This window comes from Megascapheus bottae, chromosome 6 (assembly GCF_031878675.1).
Source record: "Megascapheus bottae isolate mThoBot1 chromosome 6, mThoBot2.hap1, whole genome shotgun sequence".
Lineage (NCBI taxonomy): Eukaryota > Metazoa > Chordata > Mammalia > Rodentia > Geomyidae > Megascapheus > Megascapheus bottae.
Window position 1 is genome coordinate 54,771,589 of NC_143514.1, and position 26,353 is coordinate 54,797,941.

A 26,353-nucleotide genomic window follows, 5' to 3' on the forward strand; every position below is an offset into this window, starting at 1 on the left:
CCTCTTCACAACAAAGCCTTTTAAAATTTTTATTTTTGTCATTTTGCTAATCCTGGGCTTGAACTCAGGGCCTGAGCACTGCTAGGGCTCTACCACTTGAGCCACAGCACCACTTCCAGCTTTTCTATATATGTGCTATTGAGGAATCAAACCAGGGTCTTCATGCATGCTAGGCCAGCACTCTTAACTCCCAGCCACAACAAAGTCTTTTGAAACAGTGGTCTAAATACTTTCTCATCTAAACCATTTATTTAGTACAAACTACCTTGAACTGCTTGCTTCAGTAATCATAGTGCCCATATAATTTTCATAACAACTCATTCACCGAACTTTCCAACATCTATGTCATTTTATGTCTCTTGGACTTATCTAGGAGGCTTACCATTTAGACTTTAGCGCTCTCCCACTTGGGCCACAGAACCTTTTTTATGTGGTACTGAAGAATTGAATCTAGGCAAGCACTAAAGTCTACCACTAAAGTCACATTCCCAGCCTAGACATTTTTACCTGACAGTTTATCCATATCCTTGAATCCACCCATCACTTCTGTGCCAATTACATACCTTTTTTTTTTTTTTGCCGGTCCTGGGTTTGAGCTCAGGGCCTGAGTGCTGTCCTTGGACTTTCTCAAAGCTAGAGCTTTACCACTTGAGCCTAGCACCATTTCAGGCTTTTTTCTATGTGTGTGGTACCGAGGACAGAAGTTTGGCCTAGTGATAGAGTGCTTGCTTAGCATGAACAAAGACCTGGGTTCAATTCCTCGGTAAAAAGCTGGAAATAGTGCTGTGAAATAAGTGGTAGTGCTCTAGCCTTGAGAAAGCCTAAGGGCAGGGGCCGGGAGTTTGGCCTAGTGGTTAAAGTGCTTGCCTAGCATGCATGAAGACCCGGGTTCGATTCCTCGGTACCACATACATAGAAAAAAGCCAGAAGTGGTGCTGAGGCTCAAGTGGTAGAGCTCTATCCTTGAGAAAGTCCAAGGACAGTGCTCAGGCCCTGAGCTCAAGCCCAGGACTGGCAAAAAAAAAAAAAAAAAAAAAAAGCCTACGGGCAGTGCTCAGGCCCTGAGTTCAAGTCCCAGGACTGGGAAAAAAAAATATTACCACTTCCCTAATTTTGCAGCTTTACTACCATGTCTAACTGTGATACCAGGCTTCCTTTTCATTTCTGTCTGCCCCACCCCCCAATCCAGTCTCATTACAGCAACCAGTTATCTCAAAATACAAACCTAAACCTGTGTTAAACATTAACTTTCAATTGCTCTTAGGGTAGATACATTTCTTTTACTTTTTTTTTTTTTGTGGGACATGGGGCTTGAACTGGGCCTGGGCACTGTCCCTGAGTTCTTCAGCTCAAGGCTACCACCCTACCCTAGAGCCAAGCCCTACTTCTCATTTTCTAGAGGTTAGTTGGAGATAAGAGTCTCAGGTTCTTTTGTGTCAGGGCTGGCTTTGAACCTTGATCCCCAGATCTCAGCCTCTTGGGTAGCTAGGATTATAGGCAGGAGCCACAGAGCCTGTTTTAGAGATTGGTTTTTAGCAGAGGGCTAGTGGTTCACACTGGTAATCCTAGCCACTAGGAAGGCTACAGGATGATGGTTCAAAGTCAGTTCTTATTTCCAACTAATCAGCAATAAGGCAGAAGTAGAGCTGTGGCTCACTGGTAGAGTGAAAGCCTTGAGAGGAAAATGCTCAGGAACAGCACCTAGGACCTGAGTTCAAGCCCCTTAGACCAGTTAGGCCAAGTTGCCTAGGTTTAAATGAACCTTCTGCCTTGGACGCCTAAGTAGCTGGGACTAATGTGTGCATCACAATATCTGGCTAAAGTACAAAATTCTTAAAATGTTTGCCTTCTTGAGGATCTCCTTCCCCACCTTTTTATTGGCTCTGTCCATTAATTCAAGTGTCTTTGGCCTTTTTTTCTCCAGGCAGTACCTATATTGTTTTAATTACAATCTATTTCCTGATGGCTCTCAAGTCCCTATTCAGCTTCCCCCTTTTCCTCATTATCTCTTCACTCTCGACTGGTTCCGGCATTATTCTCTGGCCTGTGTGTTCCACTCTAAGCTCTCCATCATCCAGAGTGATCTTCCTATAACATTAGCCTGATACCACTTCCCTAAAGTCACCTTTCAGAAACTCAATACAGCAGTAGTTTCCAAAATAAGTGCATTTGCATCTACAGGATGCATGGCTCCTGCCTGTGCTCACTTCACAAATTCATAGGTGGCTGCCACAAAACTGCAAGATCTGCTTGCAGAGCCAATTCACTATGGTACTTTCTGCCTAAATCCTATTACACATGGAACACTCAAATGATTAGCTAACCCACTCCCGCCACCTCCCCCGATCCTCTAGGAAATAACTTGTCTTTCCAGTGCCCAGTACATGCAGCCCAAGTCTGCTGTCAATGAATAACTGAGGGAAGGAGGAAGTGAAATCAAGAGAACTGGAAGATTGCAGGATCAAATGTTCCTACAAATGGGCTCAGCCATCATGGGCAACATACGCCCTCTGGTGGCCACTGCCCTCTCAATTCAGGATGATAAAGGTTCAAGAACCACTCTACTGGTGGTTCAAAGGTACTTACTTCCCATTCTCCAAGTCTCCTGGCATCTCTTCTACAAACCTAGGAATTGGGTTATAGGAAATTAATACTACAATCAGTGTAACTGTTTTGTTAGTCTAGCCTAGCTACAATCATTCCTGTGCACATGACCTAGACTCCTATACCTTGGTCCCATGCACTTCCTCCACTTTCCATGCTATGCATCAGAGTTCCACTCATTAAGACACAATACACACACACACACACACTTTTAAAATAATGCAGAGGATTTGAACTGAGTGCTGTGTATATGCGAGGCAATCATTCTACCCCTGAGTTTTACTCCTAGCTCTGGCCACTGAGTGTGTTGATACATTGATGGTTCTCCCTTCTACCTTATCTAGATTTCCAAACTCATGTATTCAATCATCTTCTTGATGTCCAACAAACAGCTCCAATCAGATATATCTGAAGTTAGTCTCCTCACTTACTTGTATCTTTCACCCTCCTTTACTGGTTAAGAGACACTTTTTAAGTTAGGTGATGAATGTTGGTTCTAAGGATAAGAGACATAGTTTCTAAGGCCAGGTTGTTACCCCAGGCGGAAAAGCTCAAAATTCCTTATTTATAAGGAAGGAACTAGTCATTCTATGGTCTTGTTTCTCTATTCAAGCTAAAAAGTCTAAATTCCTGAAGGACCAGACCATTAGATATGACACTTGTTTTAACTTGCCTGACCCATTTCCACTCTGAATTATTTTTAGTCCCTTGAACACACAGGTATACTGTACATGCAGTACTTTTATACTTTTGTACTTCTTAGGCTAACCTCTATTCTTCCTTACCAAGCAAATTGCTACTTTGTGTCTATTCTTCATGCTTGAGCTCATATGGTTTTTTTTGTTTTGTTTTTAATTGCCAGTCTTGGGGTGTGAACTCAGGGCCTGGGCACTGTCCTTGGGCTTTCTTCAAGGCAAGTGCTCTATCACTTGAGCCTCAGCACTACTTCTGGCTTTTCTATATATGTAGTACCAAAAAATCGAACTCACGTCTTTGTGCATGCTAGGCAAGCACTCCACCACTAGGCCAAACTCTGGGCCACCTCATATGGTCTCTTAGAAAGGAAGTGGAATTACGAGTCCTTACCCTAAGGGTAGAACCTGTCTCGGTCACCACTGTATTTCCAGTGGCAACATAGGATCTGGACTTAAGAGTTTGTGATGACTGGAAGAAACAAACAAGCAAAGACAAAAGGTAGTTTCCAGGAGGGTATATTACACAGGTCTGGGTGCAAGAAATGGTAAACTGCTATGTTTGCTTTAAAAACTCTTCTGATGCCAATGCCAAGTCCTGATGCTTTTGATGGGCCCCTGGGTCCTGGCCCTTCCAAAGCAAGGTGGGCCCAGTTTCTTGGGTGAGTGGGAAGGCTCTACATGGAACATCTTGCCTCCTGTCACCTGAGGCATCAGGCACGTTGGTAACACTCAGCTCTCCTTTCTCTCCTTGTGCACACTCAGCCTCCCATAGCCAGTTTTGGCTGGGGACATCACAAAGTGGATGATGGACCAGTGTGGGTGCACTGGATGGCTGTGGCTGTCTTTCTGGCCCAGAAGCTAGGTTTTTAGGGTGGACTGTGGCTTCCAAATCCTGGGGGCTGGCTTGTCCACCTGTCATTGTGATCTTTCTGCTTGGGGATGCCCTGTCTGGCCCCTCAATAAGGAATTTCCAAGACCATGTGTCTTGCTTCCCAGAAGTTGAGAAAGCAGTGGAGTAATTGGTGGGGACAAGTCCTGAAGACCTGGGACAAAGTGCTGTTAGTGCCTGGGTGTGGAGGTGCTGGGCCTTCCAGCAGCCTTCAGGGGGAATGGAGTCAGCGGGTCCAGACCCACTCAGGGTGGAGACTGATAAGCACGAGCTGGTGCCTTCCTCAAAGCCTTTTGAGTTTCCAAGCCTCCTCTGAGGGACATCAGGACCTTCTACTTTGTGAGATGACAGGATGACCCCTGTCAACAAGGCTGGGACCACTGGACCCTGGTTCCTCAGGTCCCGGGGCAAGAAGGTGTCTTCTCCATGCTCTCCTGTTGCTCCAGGGGATGCATTCTGGCCCACTTCTGCATGGGATGTCAATCCTGGCTCCTGCCCACCATTCTCAGGCTCCTCATCGGTATCATCCTCTGATGAGTCTACCTCTCGGATAGCTTCTTGCTTTTGCAGTGACTCTCGTCGTTCAGCTCGGTCTTGCCGGAGGGTGCCTAGGGCCCGTGACGGTGCAGGCTGCAGCACCCCCTTGCCTGGCAGGGTTCCTTTTCCAGACAGTACACCCCTGGTCCCAGCTATATCCAGAGGACTGGCCTCCCTGGGTGGCAGATCTTTCTTTAACTCACAGTGGGGCAGGTCAAGACTATGCTTTCGAGAAGGGACTAATTTCTTCTCAGAAGCAGCCAGTGCAGCTGCCAGTTTCTCAGCAGACTGAACCCTCTTAAGTAGTGGGGAGCGGGGTGGTTCTGCACTCTTGGGCCGAGACAGTTGCCTGCCTAGTGGAGGAGACAAGTGAAGTTTTGTGGGAAAGGCCTGGGCTCCATGACCAGACAGAGGTGATGGAGAACGCTGAGGTGAAGCTGCTTGTGGTGGTGGAGAAGGGGTGTGGGCCAGTGGTGACAGAGGTATGCTGCCTGCTGACTTGCGCCGTGGAGAGCGGTACTGGCGCTGGAGCTTGGGTGCCAGACCATGTAGGGAGCTGGGCCTTGTATGCCCAGAGCCAGCTGGGGAACCAGGGACGCTGGAGCTGGGGGAGCTGCTCTGTGATGAATTCCCTCCCACTTTTGACAGAACACAGACAGACAGACAGACAGACAGAGGCAGAGCTGTATTAGCTGTTAGAAATGATTGAGGGACAAAACAGGGCTTAGTTCAGGACTTATCTCAGGACTGTCAGTGTTACCCCACTACCGGGCCAGAGACCAGGTCATAGAAACAATCAAGTAAACCACTCTTCCCAGCAGTTCCTCCCAGGATCTGGTCTTTCTGGAGTGGGTTGAAAGAGACTCAGAGAGTGGGACCTGAAGAAAGCCCAGGCACTTTCCTACTTCCCAGGGAATGGTTTCAGATCGACACGGGCCCACCATACCTGAGTGCACAGTGTCAGGGGTGACCCGGTATCCCTGAGTGGGAGATCGAGGTGAAAGGCTGTGGCCATGTGTGGGAGAGCCTGGCCCACTCTCCCCTGATGACAAGGAGCGGTTAAGGGAAGAAAGGCTGCGGCTGGTGTGCAGCAGAGAGGCTTGTTTAGTGATCTTCCGGAATAGGGAGCTTCTTTTCCTGATGCAGAGGTAAGGTTTATGGTAGAGTGGGGGCACAGGACACAGCATATTCTAGGTACAGGACTCACACGCAAGCACATGCCAGCACCCAGTTACCAAGAGAAGATCTTTGTGCCAAACCCAGCTCACCTTTCTTGTCCCTCCTTGCCCCGGCTCCGCTTGCTCCTTCGGGCCATCTTGGCCTTGTAGCTGCCTTTTCGAGCTGGCCCCACTTTAATGGATGTGTTCTCCAAGGGAGTTGTTGAAATAGACACCTTGTTTCCACTCTGGAGTACAGCAAAGCAGAGTATGAAGCTAGGCTAAGGTGATAGCTATGTTCTTGCCTTGCCCTTAGCCCTTTGGCATGGCTGCACCATAGCCAGATTTTGCCCATGTACCCACATGTCTAAATAAGACCTGTCTTCTCGCTCACAGCTTAGGAAATGGTTCCCATTCCCAGTGGTTTAGTGGTGGGAAGACATTGTTCTCCAGTCCCATCTGCAGCTCACAAGGGCCTGGCAAGTAAGGTGCTGTCTTTTGAAGAACACCTTCTGCCATGCTATGCCTAAGTTTTGCATGTCTTTGTATCTGCTTCAGTGTTAGATGCATGCCTGCTCCTCCTGCTCCCCAAAGCAGGCAGTATTCCCAGCACTAACCTTAAGGATCAGCTCCACTACCTCTGTGTGGACCAGCCCATGTACAGGCTCCCCGTTGACATGCGTGATGAGGTCACCCTGACGAAGCCCGGCCTCACTGGCTGGACCGCCATCCTCCACATGCTGTTTCAGGAAGAACAACAGTCTTGAATCTGAAGCTTAACAAAGAAAGATAGGGGCTGGCTCTTCCTACCCCTGGGCCCCTATGAAGTATGGACTATCAGGCTACAGTAAGGGGAAGGCAAAAGAGTGACAAAGCTAGGACACAAAAACTCTGGCTGGCCAAACATACCCACACCATGTGGTGCACAGTGTAGACATCTGAGTCGCCCATGTAGACACGAATGGCTCTCAGGGTAAAGCCATACTTCTTCCCAGCTCGGTGGATGATGATGGGAGGCCTCAAGCTGCCAAGGATCGGCAAGAAGTCCCTGCTTGGAGAAGAGTCTCTAGATGATGGGTTTGATGACTGGGAGTGCGGGGACATGGGACTGGCCAATGGAGAACACGTGTGGTGTTCTGGAGGAGAAGAAACCTGGACTTAGTGGCAATGCTCCCATCCTGGTGATCTCTGCAAAACGTACATCTTCCTCGCAGCCCCTGACTGCTTCGCCCTCACCTGCTAAGAACTTCTCAGACCTCAAATGAGGGTACAGGAGGTAAGAGCATGGTAGCTAACATTTATGTATATACAGGCACTACATAAACTCTTCATACACATTCAAACATCACAATTACACTATGAGGTAGCCACTATTAGTAAGAATTAAACTATTAATAGTCACTATTAAAAGATCAAGAGCTTTTAGTGATAGAGAAATTAGATTTTAGCACTTTGCCTCAAGAGCACTCTGCTCTTGTTACACCAAACTCCTACCTTCTGGTTTGTTCTCCTCTCTCCCTTTTTCTCTTTCCTCTCCACTCCCACCCATCTTCAGACTCCCCTTTTATAACAAAAGACACTAATCTTTCAGATGCCTGTTCTTCAACAGGTATCTGTTGGGAATACGTCATGTAGACCCTTGGGCTGCCCCACAGACTGCCAATATTTTATCCTAACACTCCTGGCCTTACCTGCAGGAATGAGGAGGGAAAGGGCTGTTGCTGAGGCAGACTTGATCACTTTGTTGACAGGGCGAGTGGTACGCTTTTCTATGGAGTCCCCAGAGAGTAGCCGGTGGCGGGCCCTACGCACAGCTAGGTCACTGATGGCCTTGGCTGTGGCTCCCTCAACCAGCAGGCTCCCATGACTTCGAATCTCCACAGCTGTAGGCCCAAGAAAACAGTGAGACCTACAATGTAACTGGGCATTCCTCTCGGAGGTAACCTCCAGCCCAGATTGTGGCCACCCATTGGTTCACACCTGGACTGGAACCTCTGCTCTGGCCAACAGGATCCTCATCCAGCTTCAGCCGCCGTTCCACTGGCCCAGATGCCCCCTCTCCAGATGGGGGTGTCAGAATCCATATACCCTCCATCTGTTGCCTCCTAGGGGTGCTGCTGGCTTCCTCAGGGCCCTCAGGGAAGCGAGGCACATCTAAGAGGCCTGAGCAACGGTGTCGCACTGTCATCGGAGGGCTTGAGTCACTCTCTGTGTGAGATGACTCAGACATTGATAGCCGCTTTCTCAATCTGTGAGACACAAGGCCAGGGTGGGATGGTGTTTCTTAAGAGTCACAAAGGAACTGTCCTCCTCAGACGTTCCTTCAGAGTTGCCCTTAAGAATGCAATGTCAGCCGGGTGCTGTGGTTCTTGCCTTTAATCCAAGCTACTCAAAAGGCTGAGATCTGAAGATCAAGGTTCAAAGCCAGCTCTGGCAATACAAAGCTGAGGCTCTTATCTCCAATTAATCACTAGAAAAGGGGAAGTGGGGCCATGGCTCAAGGGTAGGATGGTAGCCTTCAGCTGAAGAGCTCAGGGACAGCAGCCCAGGCCAGAGTTCAAACCCCATGATCCCCTACCCCCCCAAAAAGAATGCAATGTCATGTCCCCTCCCCAGCATCTCAATTCCTCTCATCTGTGACAACCAAAGGATGGCTGTTCCGCCCACCAGTGGAGCCCTGCATGCTCACATCTCAGGGGAGCCAATCACCCAGCTCCGGTCCCGGCCCTTCAGCCCTGCTAGGCCATCTGAGCGATCTTCCTTCTCTTCACTCAAGCTGCGCTTGGTTGGGGGTGGTGTTCGACGTTCCTCAAGCAGTGAGAGCCGTTCCATGCTACTGTAAACCTGTGGGCAAGGGAGACACACTTGGGAGAGCTGTGACAGACTTGCCTCTCAGGACAGAAGGTATCCTTGCTACTTAAAACCCAGGAATGTGGGTATGTCCTTTCCTTTAATTGTTAGCAGCAACCCCTGGAAATAACAGCAGGATGATACATTGCTCCTGACACCCTCATCTGGAAAGAAAGCATCTGGGCCTGACCCATCTTAATATCTGAAGATTAGTTTGCTGGTCTGATTGACCGGGGCATCTCTTATGTTAGAGACAGCGTCTGCTGTATGCAGCCCAGCTCTCTGCTCTTCTTTTGGAAGTGGTCCTAGCACCATCTCCACCATCATCACCATCTGAACCTGGCCCAGATGTATCTTTTGTTAGGTCTTCTCCCCCAACCCTCCAGCCTGGGCCTCCTCAGTCGCACCTTGCTAAATCTTGGAGAGCAAGAAGAGAATTGGCGGATCTCAAGGCAGCCATCTTCACTCACTTCCTCTTCATCCTCTGAGTCCATATGATGATATCGCTCTGAACGGGCTGGGGAAATACACAGAACAGTTCCTTTCAGAGCCCCTGTTGGTGGCATCCCTGGGACCTAATCAGACCTCAAAGAGCCCTGAGAAGCTGCTTCCAATGCCAGTATGCATAGGCGTTTCTGGACACCAGAAATATCCCCGTGGCCTTACTGTCAAAGTAGCTGGTATCATCCTCTGACTCTAGTTGAGGAATGAATTCAGCCTTCTGGCGAAGAAGTCCGGTCCAGTCAAGATCCGTGAAAAATGGGTGCTGCTTTACCTCATAGGCACCACCTGTGGGCAGGGAAGGCAGAGTGAGTATAAGCTGGGTTGAGTGCAGTTTCAGCAAGTTCAGTGATAATAACCAGACTGAGGCCTATAAGGGGCTGGGGCAGTATTTCATGAGTCAGAGGGACTATCTTAGGGTGAGTGGACTCAGCTCCTGTCCCCCTTTTTCAAGTCATAAGAAAGAGGAGTGGGACTGGACTTACCTGTTCCCAGTCTCTCCAGAGGGTTCTGGTGGAGCAGTTTGGAGGTGAGGTCCTGGGCATCTGGGGGCAGTGCATCATCACCCTCAGGCCACACAATCTCATCTGAAAACATTGTGGGTGAGAAGTAAACATTGTGGGTACAGCTTAGGAGAAGGTCTCAGGATAGTAAAAGGAAGGGGAGCATAAAGGGCCCAGCCCAGAGTTCCATCTTTGCCTGGCACCCCAATTCTTTGCATACTATAGGTTTTTCCCCTTCTAGGGGAATCTCTTACTCCTTAGACCATGGCTTTTTCTTTCATCCAGAGTAGGCATTGCACAACAGAGACATCCCCTGTTCTGAAGCTACAGTTCACCTGTCTTTATATAATACACACACGTAGAGCTCAAATCCCCAGGACAAGTATAAAACAAATGATTGAGAGCCAGAGGTGTGGCTCAAGTGGTAGAGCACTTGCTTACCAAGTGCAGAGTCCTAAGTTAACACCTCCAGAATTACAAAATAAATAAGTAAATACATAAAAGACAAAAAAAAACCAACATAGAACTGCATTTACACATAGGACATGACTACAAATAGAACAAACTCCAGGGGGATGTAGTACATATGTGCACACACACACAGACACACACACATAATCCCTCTACCCCCCAAGAAGCAAGCATAACAAACACACTCAAATGTAGAACAAGAAGTCAGGAGCCTCAAAGGTGCATGCATATATCCTATTTGTGGATCCAGACTCTTGACTCCAAACTAGCCCAGGGAATGGTACCTACCACTGATCACTTGCCCAAAGAGCTCCTCCGGAGTGTCTCCAAAGAAAGGGACGCAACCCACCAGGAACTCATACAGGATTATGCCCATGGCCCACCAGTCCACTGGCTTCCCATAGCCCTGACGCAGGATCACCTCAGGTGCTATGTACTCCGGGGTCCCGCACACCTGGGCAGAGAAGTCAGGCTAGCTCAGCATCCTGATGAAGCTCACTGGCACAATGACTGGAGGGGTAAGAATATTCCTACCCCTAGGACAGAAAATCTCTAAATGAAGACTCAATGTATTTCAGTTAATAAACAAGATTAACAGGAATCCCAGGGGACCAGAGGTGGAACTTTTAGTGTGGTAGGTTAATGTATTTTCTAATTAACAGTGTCTTATTTTTTTTTTCCCTTTTTTTTTCTTTCTTTTCTTTTTATGCTAGGCTTGGGGCTTAAACTCAGGGCTTGGGCACTGTCCCTGAGTTTCTTTGCTCAAGGCTGGTATTTCACCACTTGCGCCACAGTGCCACTTCTGCCCTTTTCTGTTTATGTGGTACTGAGGAATCAAATCCAGAGCTTCATGCATACAAGGCAAGCACTCTTACTACTAAGCCACATTCCCAGTCCCCAAAATGTCTAATTCTCACCGGGAACAACTCTTCCTTGAGTTCTCAATACCCGCTTCTGGCATCTGATCCCACAATTAGCTTCTTCTCCCAGCTTCCCAAAGGACAGAAACTACTAGTCACATGACTATCACAAGGAATTTTTGAACACCACAACCTAAAATGTCTAATCAGGAAACATACAGAGGCTACTCAAGAAACTGGATCGTAGCTCAAAGGAAATTAAAACTATGTTCCAAGAACAATAGGCTCTAGAAGCTTTGCCCTTGACTCAGGCTGGAAGTTCAATAATAACATATGAAACACTGTACCAACAGTTATAGGACTTATTTTCTCAAAAATACTGTAAAAGAATGTCACTTTGGGGCTTTATATCCATGATTCTTGTACCTATCATTTTCCATTTCAATGAAATTGTGTGTGTGTGTGTGTGTGTGTGTGTGTGTGTGTGTGTAAAGATAGGAGTATGAAGTCTTAACAGTCACAGAGTAATAAGCATGTGAGCATGCAATTCAAGATCTTCTCAGTTCAACTTCCAGGATCTACTCTATCTTTCCTTACCTGCTTATCTAGGAATTCCCGAGCATCTTTTTCAATGTGACCCTCATACAAGTTGGTTGTCAGACTCATGAGGCCAATTTTAGAAAGTCCAAAGTCAGTGAGCTTGATGTGTCCCATAGATGTGATCAGAAGGCTGAGAGATCATAGAGACAAATGATTCAGTTATTTCCTGGTTTTCGACAAGTACTGAAATATTTCAAGTGTTAAGATACGTTCACAAGTTTAGAAATTATTTTTTCTTCTTTCTTTTCTTTTCTTTCTTGCCAATCCTGGAGTTTGAACTCAGAGCCTGGGCACTGTCCTCAGATACCTTTTGCTCAAGGCTAGCTCTCTGGCACTTGAGCCACAGTGCCACTTCTTGCTTTTTCTGGGTATGTGGTTCCAGGGAATTGAATCCAGGGCTTCATGCATGCTATAGGTGAGCCACGCTCTTGGCCCTAGAAATATTTTCTAGGACTCTACAAGGTTCTCTGGGACATAAGTAGGAAGATTGGCTGCTATGAAAAATAAATAGCTTTGAATTTATAGTACCTTCTACCCTTTGTCATAACTCCACCTAACTCCATTTCTCCTTGTTGCCCCACCTGAATTCTACACCGGGTAGGGGGCCAGCTACCAGTCAGTGGATGAAGACTTTTTTTCATAGAGATCGGCTTGCCCTAAGGCTGCTGCTTTAGCCATTCCTGATTCCCTCTCCTTAATTTGGGTAGCTCTCAATACTCCTATTTGAGGGAAAGGAGAAAGAGATGTAAACTTTTGTCCCATGTGCATGGGCTGTCTTAAAAAGAATACTAGTTGGGGAAAATGGAAAATCAGATTCCTTTATATATTCTGCCTAAGACACTTCATTTCATGACAAAGGTTTCGCTTTGCTACCCCTTTATTCTAAAATGAGTTCCAAGTCATTGTCTTTGGTTTGGACTTCTTTCATGAATTGCATAGCTACACAACTTTCTATAGTAACTACCACAGCAAATATATTCTTATTTTAGAATATAGAACTGGGAAACATGACACTCATATATATTTAACAGTAAACATGAGTAGCCACTTTGACTCAGGTTTGAAATAGCAAAGCCATCACAGAGGTCCATTACCTCATACTAGTCAAGCTAGAAATCTGGAAGGTATCCCAGCCTCCTTCAGCTCCTTTGCTTTCCTTTCCACTCTACTCTAATCTTACAGTTTAGCATATACAAGGTCCTATGTTTGATCTTGAACACAAAAACAAGCCAAAAGCAAAATAAAATTAAAACAACAAAAAAGTTACCCTTGAAAGGTTTCTAGACTAGCTAACATAGCAAATGTAAGGAATATTATTCTCATTTAAGGAAGAACATTGAGAAAGAAGCAAAGAAAGCTTATGTTCTTTTCTCTTTCTCCACATTAGTCCATCATTTCTCTAGCCTATATGGATGCAGATCGGGACATTGTTGTCATTATCTTGATCTCCAGAATTGATGTCATTATTTCTTCCCATTGGTGCCCAGCTAATCTTTATAAACATAAACTAAAACCGGAATATGGGGGCTGTCAGTTTGGCCTAGTGGTAGAGTGCCTAGCATGCACAAAGCCCTGGGTTAGATTCTTGAGTTCAATATACACAGAAAAAGCTGGAGGTGGTACTGTGGCTCAAGTATTAGCCTTGAGCAAAAGAAGCTCAGGGACAGTGCCCAGGCCCTGAGTTCAAGCACCAGGACTGGCAAAACAAACAAACAAACAAAATCAGAATATGATTCTATCACATCTTTGGTTAACAGGCCCTTCAAAGACTCTTTAGGCCTTTTTAAAAGGAAATCCAATTAGAAGGGCCCTTGATGATCTAGTTCATGTCTCTTTTTCTGTAGCCCTTTCCCTTCTCTGTCAGAGTATCATCTAAATTGCATTCACACTGTACTAAGTCTCTTCCCCTTTTTTTTTGGTCGGTCATGGGGCTTGAACTCTGGGCCTGGGCACTGCCCTTGAGCTCTTCAGCTCAAGGCTACCACCCTAGCCTTTGAGCCTCAGCTCCACTTCCTATTTCTTAGTGATTAATTGGAAATAAGAGTCTCATGGACTTTAGTGCCTTGGCTGGTTTTGAACCCTAATTCTCAGATCTCAGCCTCCTGAGTAGCTAGATTACAGATGTGAGCCACCAGGCTCCGCTCTTCTTCTTCTTTTTTTAATGCTGGTCCTGGGGCTTGAGCTTTTCTGCTTAAGGCTAGTGCTCTAAAACTTAAGCTAACAGCTCCACTTCCAGCATTTTTGGTGGTTAACTGGAGGTAAGAGTGTCATTGACTTTCCTGCCCAGGCTGGCTTTGAACCCTGATTCTCAGATCTCAGTCTCCTGAGTAGCTAGGATTACAAGGCTTGAGCTATGGGTTATATTTAAAATCTAGAATATAAGTCTAGCACAGAGAAGGTATGGGCAAACGTCAAGACACTTGTGCAGCCATCTAGTGTATGTGTTAATTCTTTTGTTCTTGCTTGATTTCTTCAGTAGAGATCCTTAAATACTTACATGTTAGTGAAGCTTTATGATTTTTAATGCCAGATCTTATAGTGTTTGCATATGGAGTGGTCACAGATTCAAATACACAATGAGCATCTGTTCTACCCAGCCCAAATGGTGGCCTCACATGTGCTAGACCTCCAGGCCCAGATACAAATATTTTGTTCTCTCGTTTATCAAAAAGGAGAACCAGCTGTGCACTGGTGGCTCACACTGGCAATCCTAGCTACTTAGGAGGCTGAGATCTGAGGATCATAGTTCATAGTCTGTAAGACTCTTATCTCCAATTAACCATCATAAAACTGGAAGTGGCACTGTGGCTCAAGTGCTAGAGGGGCAGAGTCCAGACAGACAGTTCAAGTCCCATGACTGACCAAAAAAAAAGAGAGAGAGAGAACTAATCTGGGCACCATTGTCTTACATCTGTAATCCTAGCTACTCAAGAGGCTGAGATCTGAGGATAATGGTTCAAAGCCAGCCCAGGCAGGAATGTCCTGAGATTCTTATCTCAAATTAACCACCAGAAGTGGTGCTGTGGCTCAAAGTAATAGAATGCTAGCCTTGAACAAAAGAGCTCAGAGACAGAGCTCCTTACAACTGACTCCCCCGCCCCCCCAATTCAAGAGGGAGAACTAGACAATGAATCCTGATTATAGGCATACTTATCAGGCTTGAGGTCACGGTGCACTATGCCATAGTTGTGTAGGTATTCCAGGGCCAGCACAGTTTCTGCAAAGTATAGGCGCACCATGTCCACGGGAAGGGCTCCAATGTTTTTCAGCAGAGTAGCACAGTCTCCTCCTATAACAAGCCCAGATTATCATGAGGGAGAGATTCCGTTTTCTGTTCTAGCTAGCTCTCAGGCTATCAGTCCTTGAGGAGATAGCTGTTAGAAAACACTGTTAATTCTTAGTACATATCCACTGAATTAAGAAGGTAGTTTTATTCAAGCCTTAGAGGAAAAAAAGGAGCTATTTATAACAGTGAAGAGGGTAAGAGAAGGGCCACTGCAAAATTTGTTGCCCCTCAGTAGAACTATGCTCTGAGCTGTTCTTCTATTCCATTCCCAGAACATTTTGAGGGGATTTAAGAGATGTTCCCTTCTCAAGCCATCAGCTAGAGCAATTGCTTCCCTTTCTTTTGAGGCTAAGATACAATCTCCCAAGTACCCTAACTTGGCTTTTGTGTTTTAGCTTCCTAACCTTTTGTTCCTATCTGATGCCAAAGATAGAGGGAATACATGCTTTCTATAGCTGCTGGGCTGCTGTATCCTGTCCCAGAGTGCTTCTTATTACATCATAGTAAAGCAAGGAACTCACCATGGCAAGTAATCTCTAGATCCTGAAAATTAAAGCCAAAGAGGGCTGAGATCTAAAACTTGACTCCAGTTTATGGCCTAAGGCTTGGATTGCACCATGGTCCCCACACCAGGTCACCTTTTCCCCAATATCTTAAGTACCTTCCACATACTCCATCACCATGCACAAGTGACGCTTAGTCTCAAAGGAGCAGAACATGCTGACCACAAAGGGATTCTCAGCGAAAGTCAGTATATCACGCTCCACAAAGGCCTGCTGGATCTGGTTTCGCAGGATCAGGTTCTGCTTGTTGATCTTCTTCATGGCAAAGCGCTGACGAGTAGACTTGTGCCGCACCAGGAATACGGCCCTGGGAAATACAGCCCAGACCAGCCCCCATAGGTTCTCAGCACCTGTGCTGTGCACTCTATCACCTACCTGCCTCCTCATATTTTTGAAGTCACCTTGTGAGTCCACAGAACAAGGGGACAGGGGTATATATATTAGAGAAGATCTAGATCTCCTGGCTCACACAAGTCTTAAATTTTCTTTTTCTTTCTTTCTTTCTTTCTTTCTTTCTTTCTTTCTTTCTTTCTTTCTTTCTTTCTTTCTTTCTTTCTTTCTGTCTGTCTGTCTGTCTTGTCTTTCTTTCTTTTTGGCCAGTCCTGCACTTGAGCTCAGGGCCTGAGGACTGTTCTTGGACTTTTTTCTCAAGGCTAGAGCTCTACCACTTGAGCCTCAGCAGCACTTCCAGCTTTTTTCTATATATGTGGCACTGAGGAATTGAACCTGGGTCTTTGTGCATGCTAGGCAAGCACTCTACCACTAGACCAAACTCTTGGCCCCAAGTCTTAAATTTTCTGTCTTGAGGATTCAGCTCAATGTTTTCAGAACTCAGACAGAGGAGGACTACCACCAAGAGGGACAAGAATCTTGCCTTGGAAAAAGAACAATGTTCAGATGTCATAAGAAACTGAACTGTTGCTTCTCCAAGAGACTTTAGAGAGGGATACATGGTCTACTCTGCGGTATCTGTTGCCTAGGATTGGGGCAGCAGATCTACTCCCAGAAGGAGGAAACTAAGTGCTGACTCAGCTCCAGTCCTGGCTACACTCTGACCCGCCTTTACCCATAGGCGCCATTGCTGATAAGTTTTATGGTTTCGAAGTCCTCTTCAGAGGGGGTCTTTTTAGATGTTAGGGTTGCTCCACGGCCCTGAAAGACAAGGGGAATGGCTTGCTTCACAGATTACATATGTTTAGTGGAGCAGTGGTCCTTTCAATTAGCTTAGTTCTCAGCCTTGTTACAGCTCCGGCCCATTCTTTCCCATTAACCACTTGACTCCAGTGTCTGGAGTCAACACCCCCACCCCTCCCAAACCCCCACCCCAATCTCTACTTCAGATATACTTTTTTTGTGGGGGGGCAGTCCTGGGGCTTGAACTCAGGGCCTAAGCACTGTCCTTGGGCTTTCTCAAGGCTAGATCTCTACCACTTGAGCCACAGCACCATTTCTGGTTTTTTCTATTTATGTGTACAGATGAATTAAACCCAGGTCTTCATACATGCTTAGCAAGCACTCTACCACTAGGCCAAACTCTCGGCCTGAAATGTGCTTTTTTTTTGGTGGGAAATGCAGGTCTTCAGGCTTGAACTCAGGGCCTTGGTGCTATCTTGGAGCTTTTGTGCTCAAGGTTTTTTGGTAGTTAATTTGAGATAAGAATCTCATGGACTTTCCTGCCCAGGCTGGCTTTCAACCTCAATTCTCACAACTCAGCCTTCTGATTAGCTAAGATTGTAAGTGTGAGCTACCAGCCCAGGGCATTCAGTTGTACTTTTTTTTTTTTTTTTTTTTGCCAGTCCTGGGCTTGAGCTCAGGGCCTGAGCACTGTCCTTGGACTTTCTCAAGGCTAGAGCTCCACAACTTGAGCCTCAGCACCACTTCCAGCGTTTTTGTATGTATGCGGTACCAAGGAATCGAACCTGGGTCTTCGCGCAAGCTAGGCAAGCACTTTAACCACTAGGCCAAACTCCTGGCCCTCATTTGTACTCTTAAAGGGAATTCAAGGGCCTTTGCTTCTGAGTTGTCAGGCTCCAGGATTGAGGCAGGAACTCAAGAGACTTTACCTCAACTGAATCATCTGTCTCCGGAGTATCTGGGCTGTCATAACTGCTCAGCTGGGCCATTTCTAGAAAATGCCAAGGACACAAGAAAAGAGTCTGTGCAGCAATGTCAATCAAGCATATCAGCAGTAGCCTTAGGCCATACAACAGGTACTTGTGTTAGGCATTCATTCTGAATCATCCTAGGATGCAAATCTAGTTCTATTTCTCACTGTAGTCACAGATCAAGAAATAAGCTCAATGTTACAATAGCATTTCTACAAATCCAGGCTTGGCACAATCTAGCTTTCTTAAATTTGGGGCATTTTCTGGACAAAAGGGCTTAAGGTAAGGCTACCAATATTGATCTACTGTTCAATACTGCTTTACAAGATGGGGCAGGAATGTAGGGGTAGGAATAGAAGTTAAGACAGCTGCACACCAGGAAGCCCATGATTCATGCTATGGCTATGCAATGGAGATATCCCCTGAAGACTAAGCTAGACCATCTACCAAAGAAAGATTTGCAAAGAAACTATCAGGAAAGGCAAATGCATAGAGGAGGTGACCATTTTTGAAAATGTGATTATACTCTTTTATTGCTAATTTTATTTGAACTGAAGCTCTATATCCAACCCAGCAGGGGATTAGGGTACCTTCTGAGGCCCCTAACACCAAGTTCTGTCGATGTGCAGGTGAAATCTTTTCTTCGCAGCCACCAGGCGGTATGCTCACCTTCTAGAGGATCCCGTGTGAGGCCCAGCTGGCTAATGATGTAGCGGGGAATGTCACATTTAATTCCATGTCCCTCTTTGGCATGGCCCTCAGCTGCTTCTAAAAGGTGATAGAACTCTTCAGGGTCAAACTCCTGTACCGGAGAGAGGTTGTAAGTGGTGAGAGATATAGGTAAATGCTGCTGGCTCTGGTTTTACAGCATATAGGAGAGGCAGGAATGAATCAGACAATTTGAGCATCTCAACCCCCAAATACACAGAAACATAATTTAGGGCCAGGCATGGTGGCTCACTCAGGAGGCAGAGATTTGAGGATCTCGGTTCAAAGCCAGCCTAGGCACTAACGTCCATGAGACTCTTATCTCCAATTAACCACCAGAAAGCCAGAAGTGGCACTGTGCTCAAGGGGTAGGGTGGTAGCCTTGTGCTAAAGAGCTCAGGGACAGCACCCTACCCAGAGGTCAAACCCCACAACCAACAAAACAAAACCAACAAAAACCCCCTATAATTTAGGGATTATGAAAATGGGGACAGAACTGTTTTATAGGTAATCTCTGGTGACATCCCAAGCCTACGTTGTCTTTCTAGTAATATGGACAAGGGCTTTTGGTTTCATGAGAACTTAGCCTATTCACTTGGCCCCAAGTGTTTCTTCAACCAGATACCACTGTCAGATGTTTACAGGTAATCAACAGTTCTGGTACATACTCAACCACAGTTCCCAAGAGCTTCTGTTCACAGCCCTAAAGCTGTATATCTTTGAATATTTACTGATCACCTTCTATGTACAAGGGGCCAAGGGCTCGTCTGTTGACAGAACACAGTCCTTAACTATACAAAATAATGGGGGTCTCACTTATCTGGGCTGCACAGTTAACAACTTACTTTTAAAATTATTATTATTAATTTTGGTAGGTCGTAGGGCTTGAATTCTGGGCTGGGAGCTCAAGGCTACTGCTCTACCACCTGAGCCACAGTGCCACTTCTGGTTTTCTGGAGATTAATTGGAGATCAGAGGCCCATGGACTTTCAGTCCTGGGCTGGCTCTGAATCCTAGCTCCTGAGTAGCTAGGATTACAGGAGTGAGCTCAGAGATTACCATATGATCTCAGTACATGAAACCGTACAAAGGCAAACATATCAATGATAAGAAACAAAACAGTGCTCCTTCTATCTGGTGAATATAACTATAACCCCACCCCTCTATTAATTACAATGTTTTAAAAAGAGGAAAGAAAAACAACAAAAAGATCGATCGATTGACCTATCTATCTATCTATCTATCTACAGAGAGAGAGAGAGAGAGAGAGAAACAAAACAGGTAAGTAGTTCCTGTGGGAAGAATGGACCACAAAGGGTACAAGGGATCTTTTTAAGAATATAGAAATATTTTTAAATTTCAACTACAGAAGTGAATACATAGGCATAGATTTGTTGAAATTAAATAAACTATTGTATGTTTCAAAGGAACTTTTTTTTTGGCCAGTTCTAGTACTTAAACTTGGGCCTGGACACTGTCCCAGAACATCGTCACTAAAGACTAACACTCAGCTCTGCTTCTGGCTTCTTGCTGGTTAATTGAAGATAAAAGTCTCATAAACATTCCTAAATTGGCTGGCTTTAAACCCAAATCCTCAGATTTCAGCCTTCTGAAAGCTTGAATTATAGGCATGAGCCACCAGTGCTCAGCTATCTGGGATTTATTCTAAATAAAGGGAAAGTAAGAGTATATTTAATCATATCACATTCTAGCTTTAACTTTTTAGAAGACCCAACTGTGTGTGTGTGGGGGGGGGCGGGTAATATGTTCGTGCATGTGTTTCAAATCAGGGCTTGGGAGCTAGCGCTGAGCTTTGTTGCTACATTTCTGGCTTTTTTTTTTTTTTTAATTGGAGGTAAGAGTCACATAGACTTTCTTGACTGAGCTAGATTTGAATCCTGATTCTCATATCTCAGTCTCTTGAGCATAGCCTAGTGGTAGAATGTTCGCCTCACATGCATGAAGCTCTAGGTTCAATTCCTTGGTACCATACATATAGAAAAAGGCAGAAGTAGTGCTGTGGCTCAAGTGGCAATGTGTCAGCCTTGAGCAAAAAGGGTTCAAGCCCTAGGATTGCCCCCCCCAAAAAGAAGAGAAATATATCCCAATCAATCTCACTCCCTCTATTCCTCTTCTCTTCCTCCTTTCCCCAAACAATTTCAACAGGTTCCATTATTCTGTTTTCATTAATGTAATGCATGGATGCACAGATGTATAGATCATCATCTTTTTCATCTTCCTCCTTTTTTAATCCTTAGTCCAAATACCTCCTGGTAATACTCACCCTCTAACAGAGCCTATTTCACTTTCCTTATAACTTCTTTAAATATAACCTGTGGGGTGACACTGATAAAGAGGCACTGTATTCATAAACTGCTTTGTTATATGCCACCTCTTTTGTATAACTACATGAAGATAATTTTTAAAAAGAAAAATAAAACCTGTATTCCACTGAACATTCTAGTTCCATGCCCCTTATCTGGCAAACTTGTACTCATCCTTCAGTTCACTAAATAAGCCTCATCCCCCCTCACCCACCAAACTTTCATTGCATCTTCATTCCAAAAAGGATTAAAATTATTCCATTTATCAGGTTCCCACTGTAACCAGTACAGACCATAACTGTGACTCCTACAATACTGTAATTAACATTCCCATATATATATACCTTATACTTTCAAACAACACAGGGGAAATCTTGAAATCAGTGACTTCACTTCTTTTTGGGGCTTTTTTGATTGTTTTGTTTTTTGTGGGTCATGGGGCTTGAACTCTAGGTCTGGGTGCTGTCCCTGAGCTCTTCAGCTCAAAGCTACCACCCTACCCCTAGTCCTGGGTTTTATCCTTGAGCTCTTCAGCTCAAAGCTACCATCCTACCCTTTGAGCCTCAGCACCACTTCCTGTTTTCTAGTGATTAACTGAAGAGTCTCATGTTCTTTAGTGCCCAGGCTGGTTTTGAACCAGAATCCTCAGATCTCAGCCTCCTGTATAACTAGGATTACAAGCGTGAGCCACCATGCCTGGCTAAATCAGTGACTTCATTTTATTCATGTTTGTACCTCTAATGTCTAGCATGAAGTAGATACTCAGTAACATATGTGAATAGTTAAATAAAAGACTCCACTAGTACAAACCAAACTGGCCTATGTTATATGACACTCCTGCCTTAAAAGACTGCTCTAGGATTAGCTCAGAGTAATCTGTCTGTCTGTCTATCTATTCTACGTACTTTTATTTTTTTTGCATATCATATTTAAACACGGAGACCAGCAACAATAGCAGTGATGCTGACAAACTTATTTTGTTGGCAAGATATTTCCCCTACCACTCCCTACCTCCCCAACTAACTTCCCAGAGTTCACTCACCAGGCACTCCAGGAGACGAGCTGGGCGAGCAATGACAATCATTAGCTTTTTTACCAGTTGTATTACAAAAGCCACTTCGGAGCTCTCTGAGCGTTCATGGGCCTACAGAGAACAGAAAGGATTGCTTAAGCAATTTAGTCTTAGACAAAGCAGATAGTGGAAAAGTTCAGTTTGGGACTTTGAATAGTATATGGACTTATACATATGCTCCTTTGGTATTTATTACCCCTGCTCAGGAGCCTCTTTTTCTTTCTTTCCCGAAACCCACTCAGGCTTCTAGGAGTCACACTTATTTTGTATGGCTGCACCTTCCTAGCTAACCAGCGTGAACTGCTTTTCTAAATTTTTCAATTGGACACAAAGAAAAATATTAGTTGAGTGCTGGTGGCTCACACCTGTAATCTTAGCTACTCAGGAAGCTGAGAACTGAGGATCATGGTTCAAAGCCAGCCTGGGTAGGAAAGTCTGTAAGACTCTTATCTCTAGGTAACCATCAGAAAACTAGAAGTGGCACTGTGGCTCAAAGTGGAAGAGTACTAGCCTTGCATGAAAAAGTTCAGGGACAGTATCCAGGCCCTGATTTCAAGCCCCACAATCACCACCACCACCACCAACAACAACAAGGAAGGAAGGCAGGAAGGAAAGACAGAAAAAGAAAGACATACTAATATTAGTATAGAAAACTATATAATCTATATTTGGGTGAGAAGGGATGGTCACATCTATCCAAAAGACAGAAAAAGAAACCAAAGAGAAAAAAAGCTGATAAAAGGAGGACAGGTACTTACAGAGACTTTGTTTCTGATTTCTAATTCTAGACTCTTAAGACCAGGTGCTGGGTGCCAGTGACTCGCGCCTATAATCCTAGTAACCCCGGAGGCAGAGATCTGAAGATTGGTTCAAAGCCAGCCAGGGCACAAAAGTCCTCCTCTGTGAGACTCTTATCTCCAATTAACCACCAGAAAACCAGAGGTGGCACTGTGGCTCGAGTGGTAGAGCACTAGCCTTGAGCTGAAGAGCTCAGTGACAATGCCCAGCCAAAAAACAACCAAAACAACCAAAAACAAACCAAAAAACAGAAACAAAAACAAAAAACTACTCTCTTTATTCTTGTTTTGTTTACCTTTTACTGATAAAAGTACCTTGTTAGATTTCTGTTACTTAAAACCAAAGAATCTGAACCAAGGCAAGGAAGTCAAAGTGGAAGAGTACAGTAAGTGGTTGGGTTACTCATCAGGAGCAACAGTAAGTCTGTGGGGTCCTCAGTGTATGTGTAGATGAAGCTAATCATCAGAAGTGCAAAGATAGGCTTGACAGTACCCTGTGAAATGCCAGCATTCAAGAGATAGGCAGAAGGCCAGGAGGATGGCCTTGTGGTAGCATGCTCACTTAGCATGCACGGAACCCTGGATTTAATTCCCTGGAACCACATACACAGAAAAAGCCAGAAGTGGCACTGTGGCTTAAGTGGCAGAGTGCTAGCCTTGAGCAAACAGTGTCCAAGGACAGTGCCCAGACCCTGAGTCCAAGCCCAGGACTGGCAAAACAAACAAACAAAAACCCAAAACCCAAACACAAAACTCACAGGCCAATTTTCTTTGATTCTAAAGAGTCTGATTACTCTTAATGATACAGGAGACCACATCTGAAGGTGGCTCCTGAACAGTGGCAAGACTCATTTCTGATGCAGCCCTGAGATACCACTTAGAAATTTCACTATAGCCCTGGCACCAAGGACACTCACATCTTGCAAAAGTTTCTCCAAATTCTCTTGAAGTTCGTAGAAGTAGTGTGATGTAATGAGGCCACTCCGAGATTTATCCAGGCAGTCTCGGGCCATCTCAATCACCTGATGGTGAATGAAGCTCAGGGCTCCATCTGCCAAGGGCAACACGCTATCTGGAGTGTTGGAAGAAATGAACTCTGCTAGCCGCTCTTCCATTTGTGCAGTGGCCTGTTAATAAAAGCAAGAAAAATGGACACTTTTCTTTAAGTGTCAATTTGCTACAGCTAAGTCTCAAGGGCTTAGCAAACAGTCTACAAGATGGGGTTGTTCTATACTTTGCATCTGAGAAACCTGATAATGGAAAAGATGAAGAAATCATATTCAAATCAGAATGCCCAGAACTGTATCCAAGGGTCTCTCTTGCCTGACTTTGCCTGTGTGTTCTACTTCTCCTTGAAGCACAAACTCTTTTACTCTGAAGATATGGTTTGCTGTTTTCCTTTACCGTATGTTATTTCACCCTTCTGAAAAAGCTGCTCCACTAGAGCCATCTTTTCATACTTTAGCTCTTCCGTGGAAGTTCCTGTTATTCTTTTTCATCTCACTCAAGCATCTTATCACCTTGGGGAAGCTTTCACTCCCTAGCAAACCAGGGTTCCCTTTCCTTTGTGCTTCTAGTGGGCATCCCTACTGGATATACAAAGTATACAGACATGGCTGGTTTCTAAACCTTTCTCTGTCATACGAAGTTCTACAAATCAGAGTTTTATCACCTAAGAGTTTTCTTACTTAAACCTGAAGATTTGCTTAGCAAAGGGTTTACTAAACACAGCAAAACAGGTTCTTAGTGTTTACTAAAGGTATGAATTTCTTTAGCCTCTGAACCCAAGCTGGGATGGGAGACTGTGAATGAGAACTTGAGTAGATTCCTAGTAGGGTAGGGATGGCATCTAGAGCAGCACACCATGTCAAAATGCCAAATACACATCAGTGAACAAGTTTGTACCTTTCATGAGTCTGACTTTTTCCCTTTGCTACTAAGTGGTGACTTCTAATTTTTGGTACTTTGTGACAAACTTACTCATGAATATACATACTGGGGAAAAGAGAATAGGAGTCATTGGTAGGAGGATCTAGGGCCAAGGCTAGCTTTAAGGAAAAACAAGCAGAGGCAAAAAGATGCTATCCAAAACAAACAAAAAAGGCTACAAGTGTGGCCCACGTGGCAGTGCACTTGCCTAGCAAAATCCAATTTTAAGTTCAAGAAAAGGAGGAAGTTTGAGCACCTTAGGCTCATGTGGTCATGGACATTGGTCTACTGTTCTATCTCAAAATGGTGCTGGCTTCTTTCTTTCTTCAGGAACAAAGCCTATCTTTATAAGTTCAGGTCAGAATGCACAGCATGTGGCACCTATCAGAATGCAAATGTAAATGCAAATACAAAAGCAAGGTCTGAGAGGTTTATAGCAGAAGTGTATATGCTATTTCTTTTTTTTTTTTTTTTTTGCCAGTCCTGGGCTTGAGCTCAGGGCCTGAGCACTGTCCTTGGACTTTTCTCAAGGCTAGAGCTCTACCACTTGAGCCTCAGCACCACTTCCGGCTTTTTTCTATGTATGTGGTACCGAGGAATCGAACCCGGGTCTTCATGCATGCTAGGCAAGCACTTTAACCACTAGGCCAAACTCCCGGCCCCTGTATATGCTATTTCTTAGCGATGTTAAGTAGCAGTCTACCATTTCCCCCCTCAGCATTTTCCTGCTTGGAAACACAAATACAAATGTTAGTACATAACTCTTGAGACATCACCTGTCTCTCTCCCTACTGTCCATTCTAACCTCTTCATGCCAGCTCAGCATCCCTCTGACTGCACTTTCTAGGAGCATCTTAAGAAATTACTACCAAATAAAGATGTGATTTGAGGAAATCCTGCCATGGGAGAAATCTTGAGACATGGATTCTGATGTTCATGGTGAGTAGATGTGATGTCACTAGAAGGGGATACCTTTCTAGTCACCTCTCCTTTAGATAGTGGAGAAACAAGAGCTTTGCAAACTCATAGTCCCTGCAGCTGCTTCCAGCTTCTCCTGCAATTTGGAAGCTCCTCTTCCTCCTCCCTCTGGGTGCCTTTCTGCTCTTCTCTTTTGGTCACCTCTTGAGGCAGCATTTTATACCCCCACTCCAGTCTTCCAACTGGGCTAAATAAGCGGCCATCTTCACACTGTTGCTTTTAAAATAGATCCTTACCTTGGGGAATCTTTCTTTGTACACATGATTCATCATTATTATTTCACTGTCAAATGAAACTGGGGACCGTCCAGGACTGAATAAGAAAGAAATAATTGTGTTACTTTAGTGCTATGAAACCATCAAAAAGATAGGCTATCTTCCCACAAGGAGCCTGGCCTCTGTCACAGTCTGAAAAGGCTGAGAAAGGAGAGCCCATTAGTGGCTTTCTTTGGCACCACTAATACAGGACTCTGTTCTTATAGCTTTGTCCAATGGAATCTGGTATATGCCAACAAGTTGTAGGAATACAATCAACCCCTCAATAGCCAACATACCTATTTTTCCAAACACACTGTACTCAGTGGGGCTAACCATTAATCTGGGAGATAATGAGTCCAATCAAGCTTATAGTGAGTTGTAAGTTTGAGTTATTTACTGAAAGGAATCAATATGTTTTTAGTCTTAATTTATTATTGCCTTTGGAACCTGGATCTCTCTTTAGCCAAAGGTATGGTTATAATTTCTTAAACATTTCAAATCTTGAGCCACACAGCTGAATGGATGTTTAGGTTCTGGCTCAACTAAGCTAGGTTCTGCCTACTCTATGGAATGGTCTAGTTTCATCCAAAGGACTTTCTCAAGTGTCACTGCAGACCTTTCAATTTCAAATGGCCTAAAAGCTACTCTTCATGTGAGCTTCTGAAAC

At 44.9% G+C, this 26,353-nt stretch overlaps 1 protein-coding gene across 2 annotated transcripts in view; it reads right to left on the reverse strand.

The window, feature by feature from the left end:
* Positions 1 to 3,799: 3,799 nt before the first annotated feature.
* Positions 3,800 to 26,353, reverse strand: part of Mast2 (microtubule associated serine/threonine kinase 2) — a 112,936-nt gene continuing 90,382 nt past the window's right edge. For both annotated transcript variants that reach the window (XM_090334942.1, XM_090334940.1), the window contains 21 exons: positions 25,666 to 25,741; positions 23,440 to 23,649; positions 21,696 to 21,797; positions 18,291 to 18,423; positions 17,580 to 17,641; positions 16,583 to 16,668; positions 15,615 to 15,823; positions 14,818 to 14,956; positions 11,665 to 11,797; positions 10,496 to 10,661; positions 9,719 to 9,820; positions 9,399 to 9,521; positions 9,140 to 9,249; positions 8,572 to 8,726; positions 7,863 to 8,131; positions 7,574 to 7,765; positions 6,792 to 7,018; positions 6,500 to 6,622; positions 5,994 to 6,130; positions 5,672 to 5,862; positions 3,800 to 5,363 (listed from right to left, as the gene is read on the reverse strand). In XM_090334942.1, the coding sequence (XP_090191068.1) occupies positions 3,853 to 5,363; positions 5,672 to 5,862; positions 5,994 to 6,130; positions 6,500 to 6,622; positions 6,792 to 7,018; positions 7,574 to 7,765; positions 7,863 to 8,131; positions 8,572 to 8,726; positions 9,140 to 9,249; positions 9,399 to 9,521; positions 9,719 to 9,820; positions 10,496 to 10,661; positions 11,665 to 11,797; positions 14,818 to 14,956; positions 15,615 to 15,823; positions 16,583 to 16,668; positions 17,580 to 17,641; positions 18,291 to 18,423; positions 21,696 to 21,797; positions 23,440 to 23,649; positions 25,666 to 25,741 (4,456 nt within the window). In that variant the 3' untranslated portion in view covers positions 3,800 to 3,852. The remainder of the gene's footprint in view (positions 5,364 to 5,671; positions 5,863 to 5,993; positions 6,131 to 6,499; positions 6,623 to 6,791; positions 7,019 to 7,573; positions 7,766 to 7,862; positions 8,132 to 8,571; positions 8,727 to 9,139; positions 9,250 to 9,398; positions 9,522 to 9,718; positions 9,821 to 10,495; positions 10,662 to 11,664; positions 11,798 to 14,817; positions 14,957 to 15,614; positions 15,824 to 16,582; positions 16,669 to 17,579; positions 17,642 to 18,290; positions 18,424 to 21,695; positions 21,798 to 23,439; positions 23,650 to 25,665; positions 25,742 to 26,353) is intronic.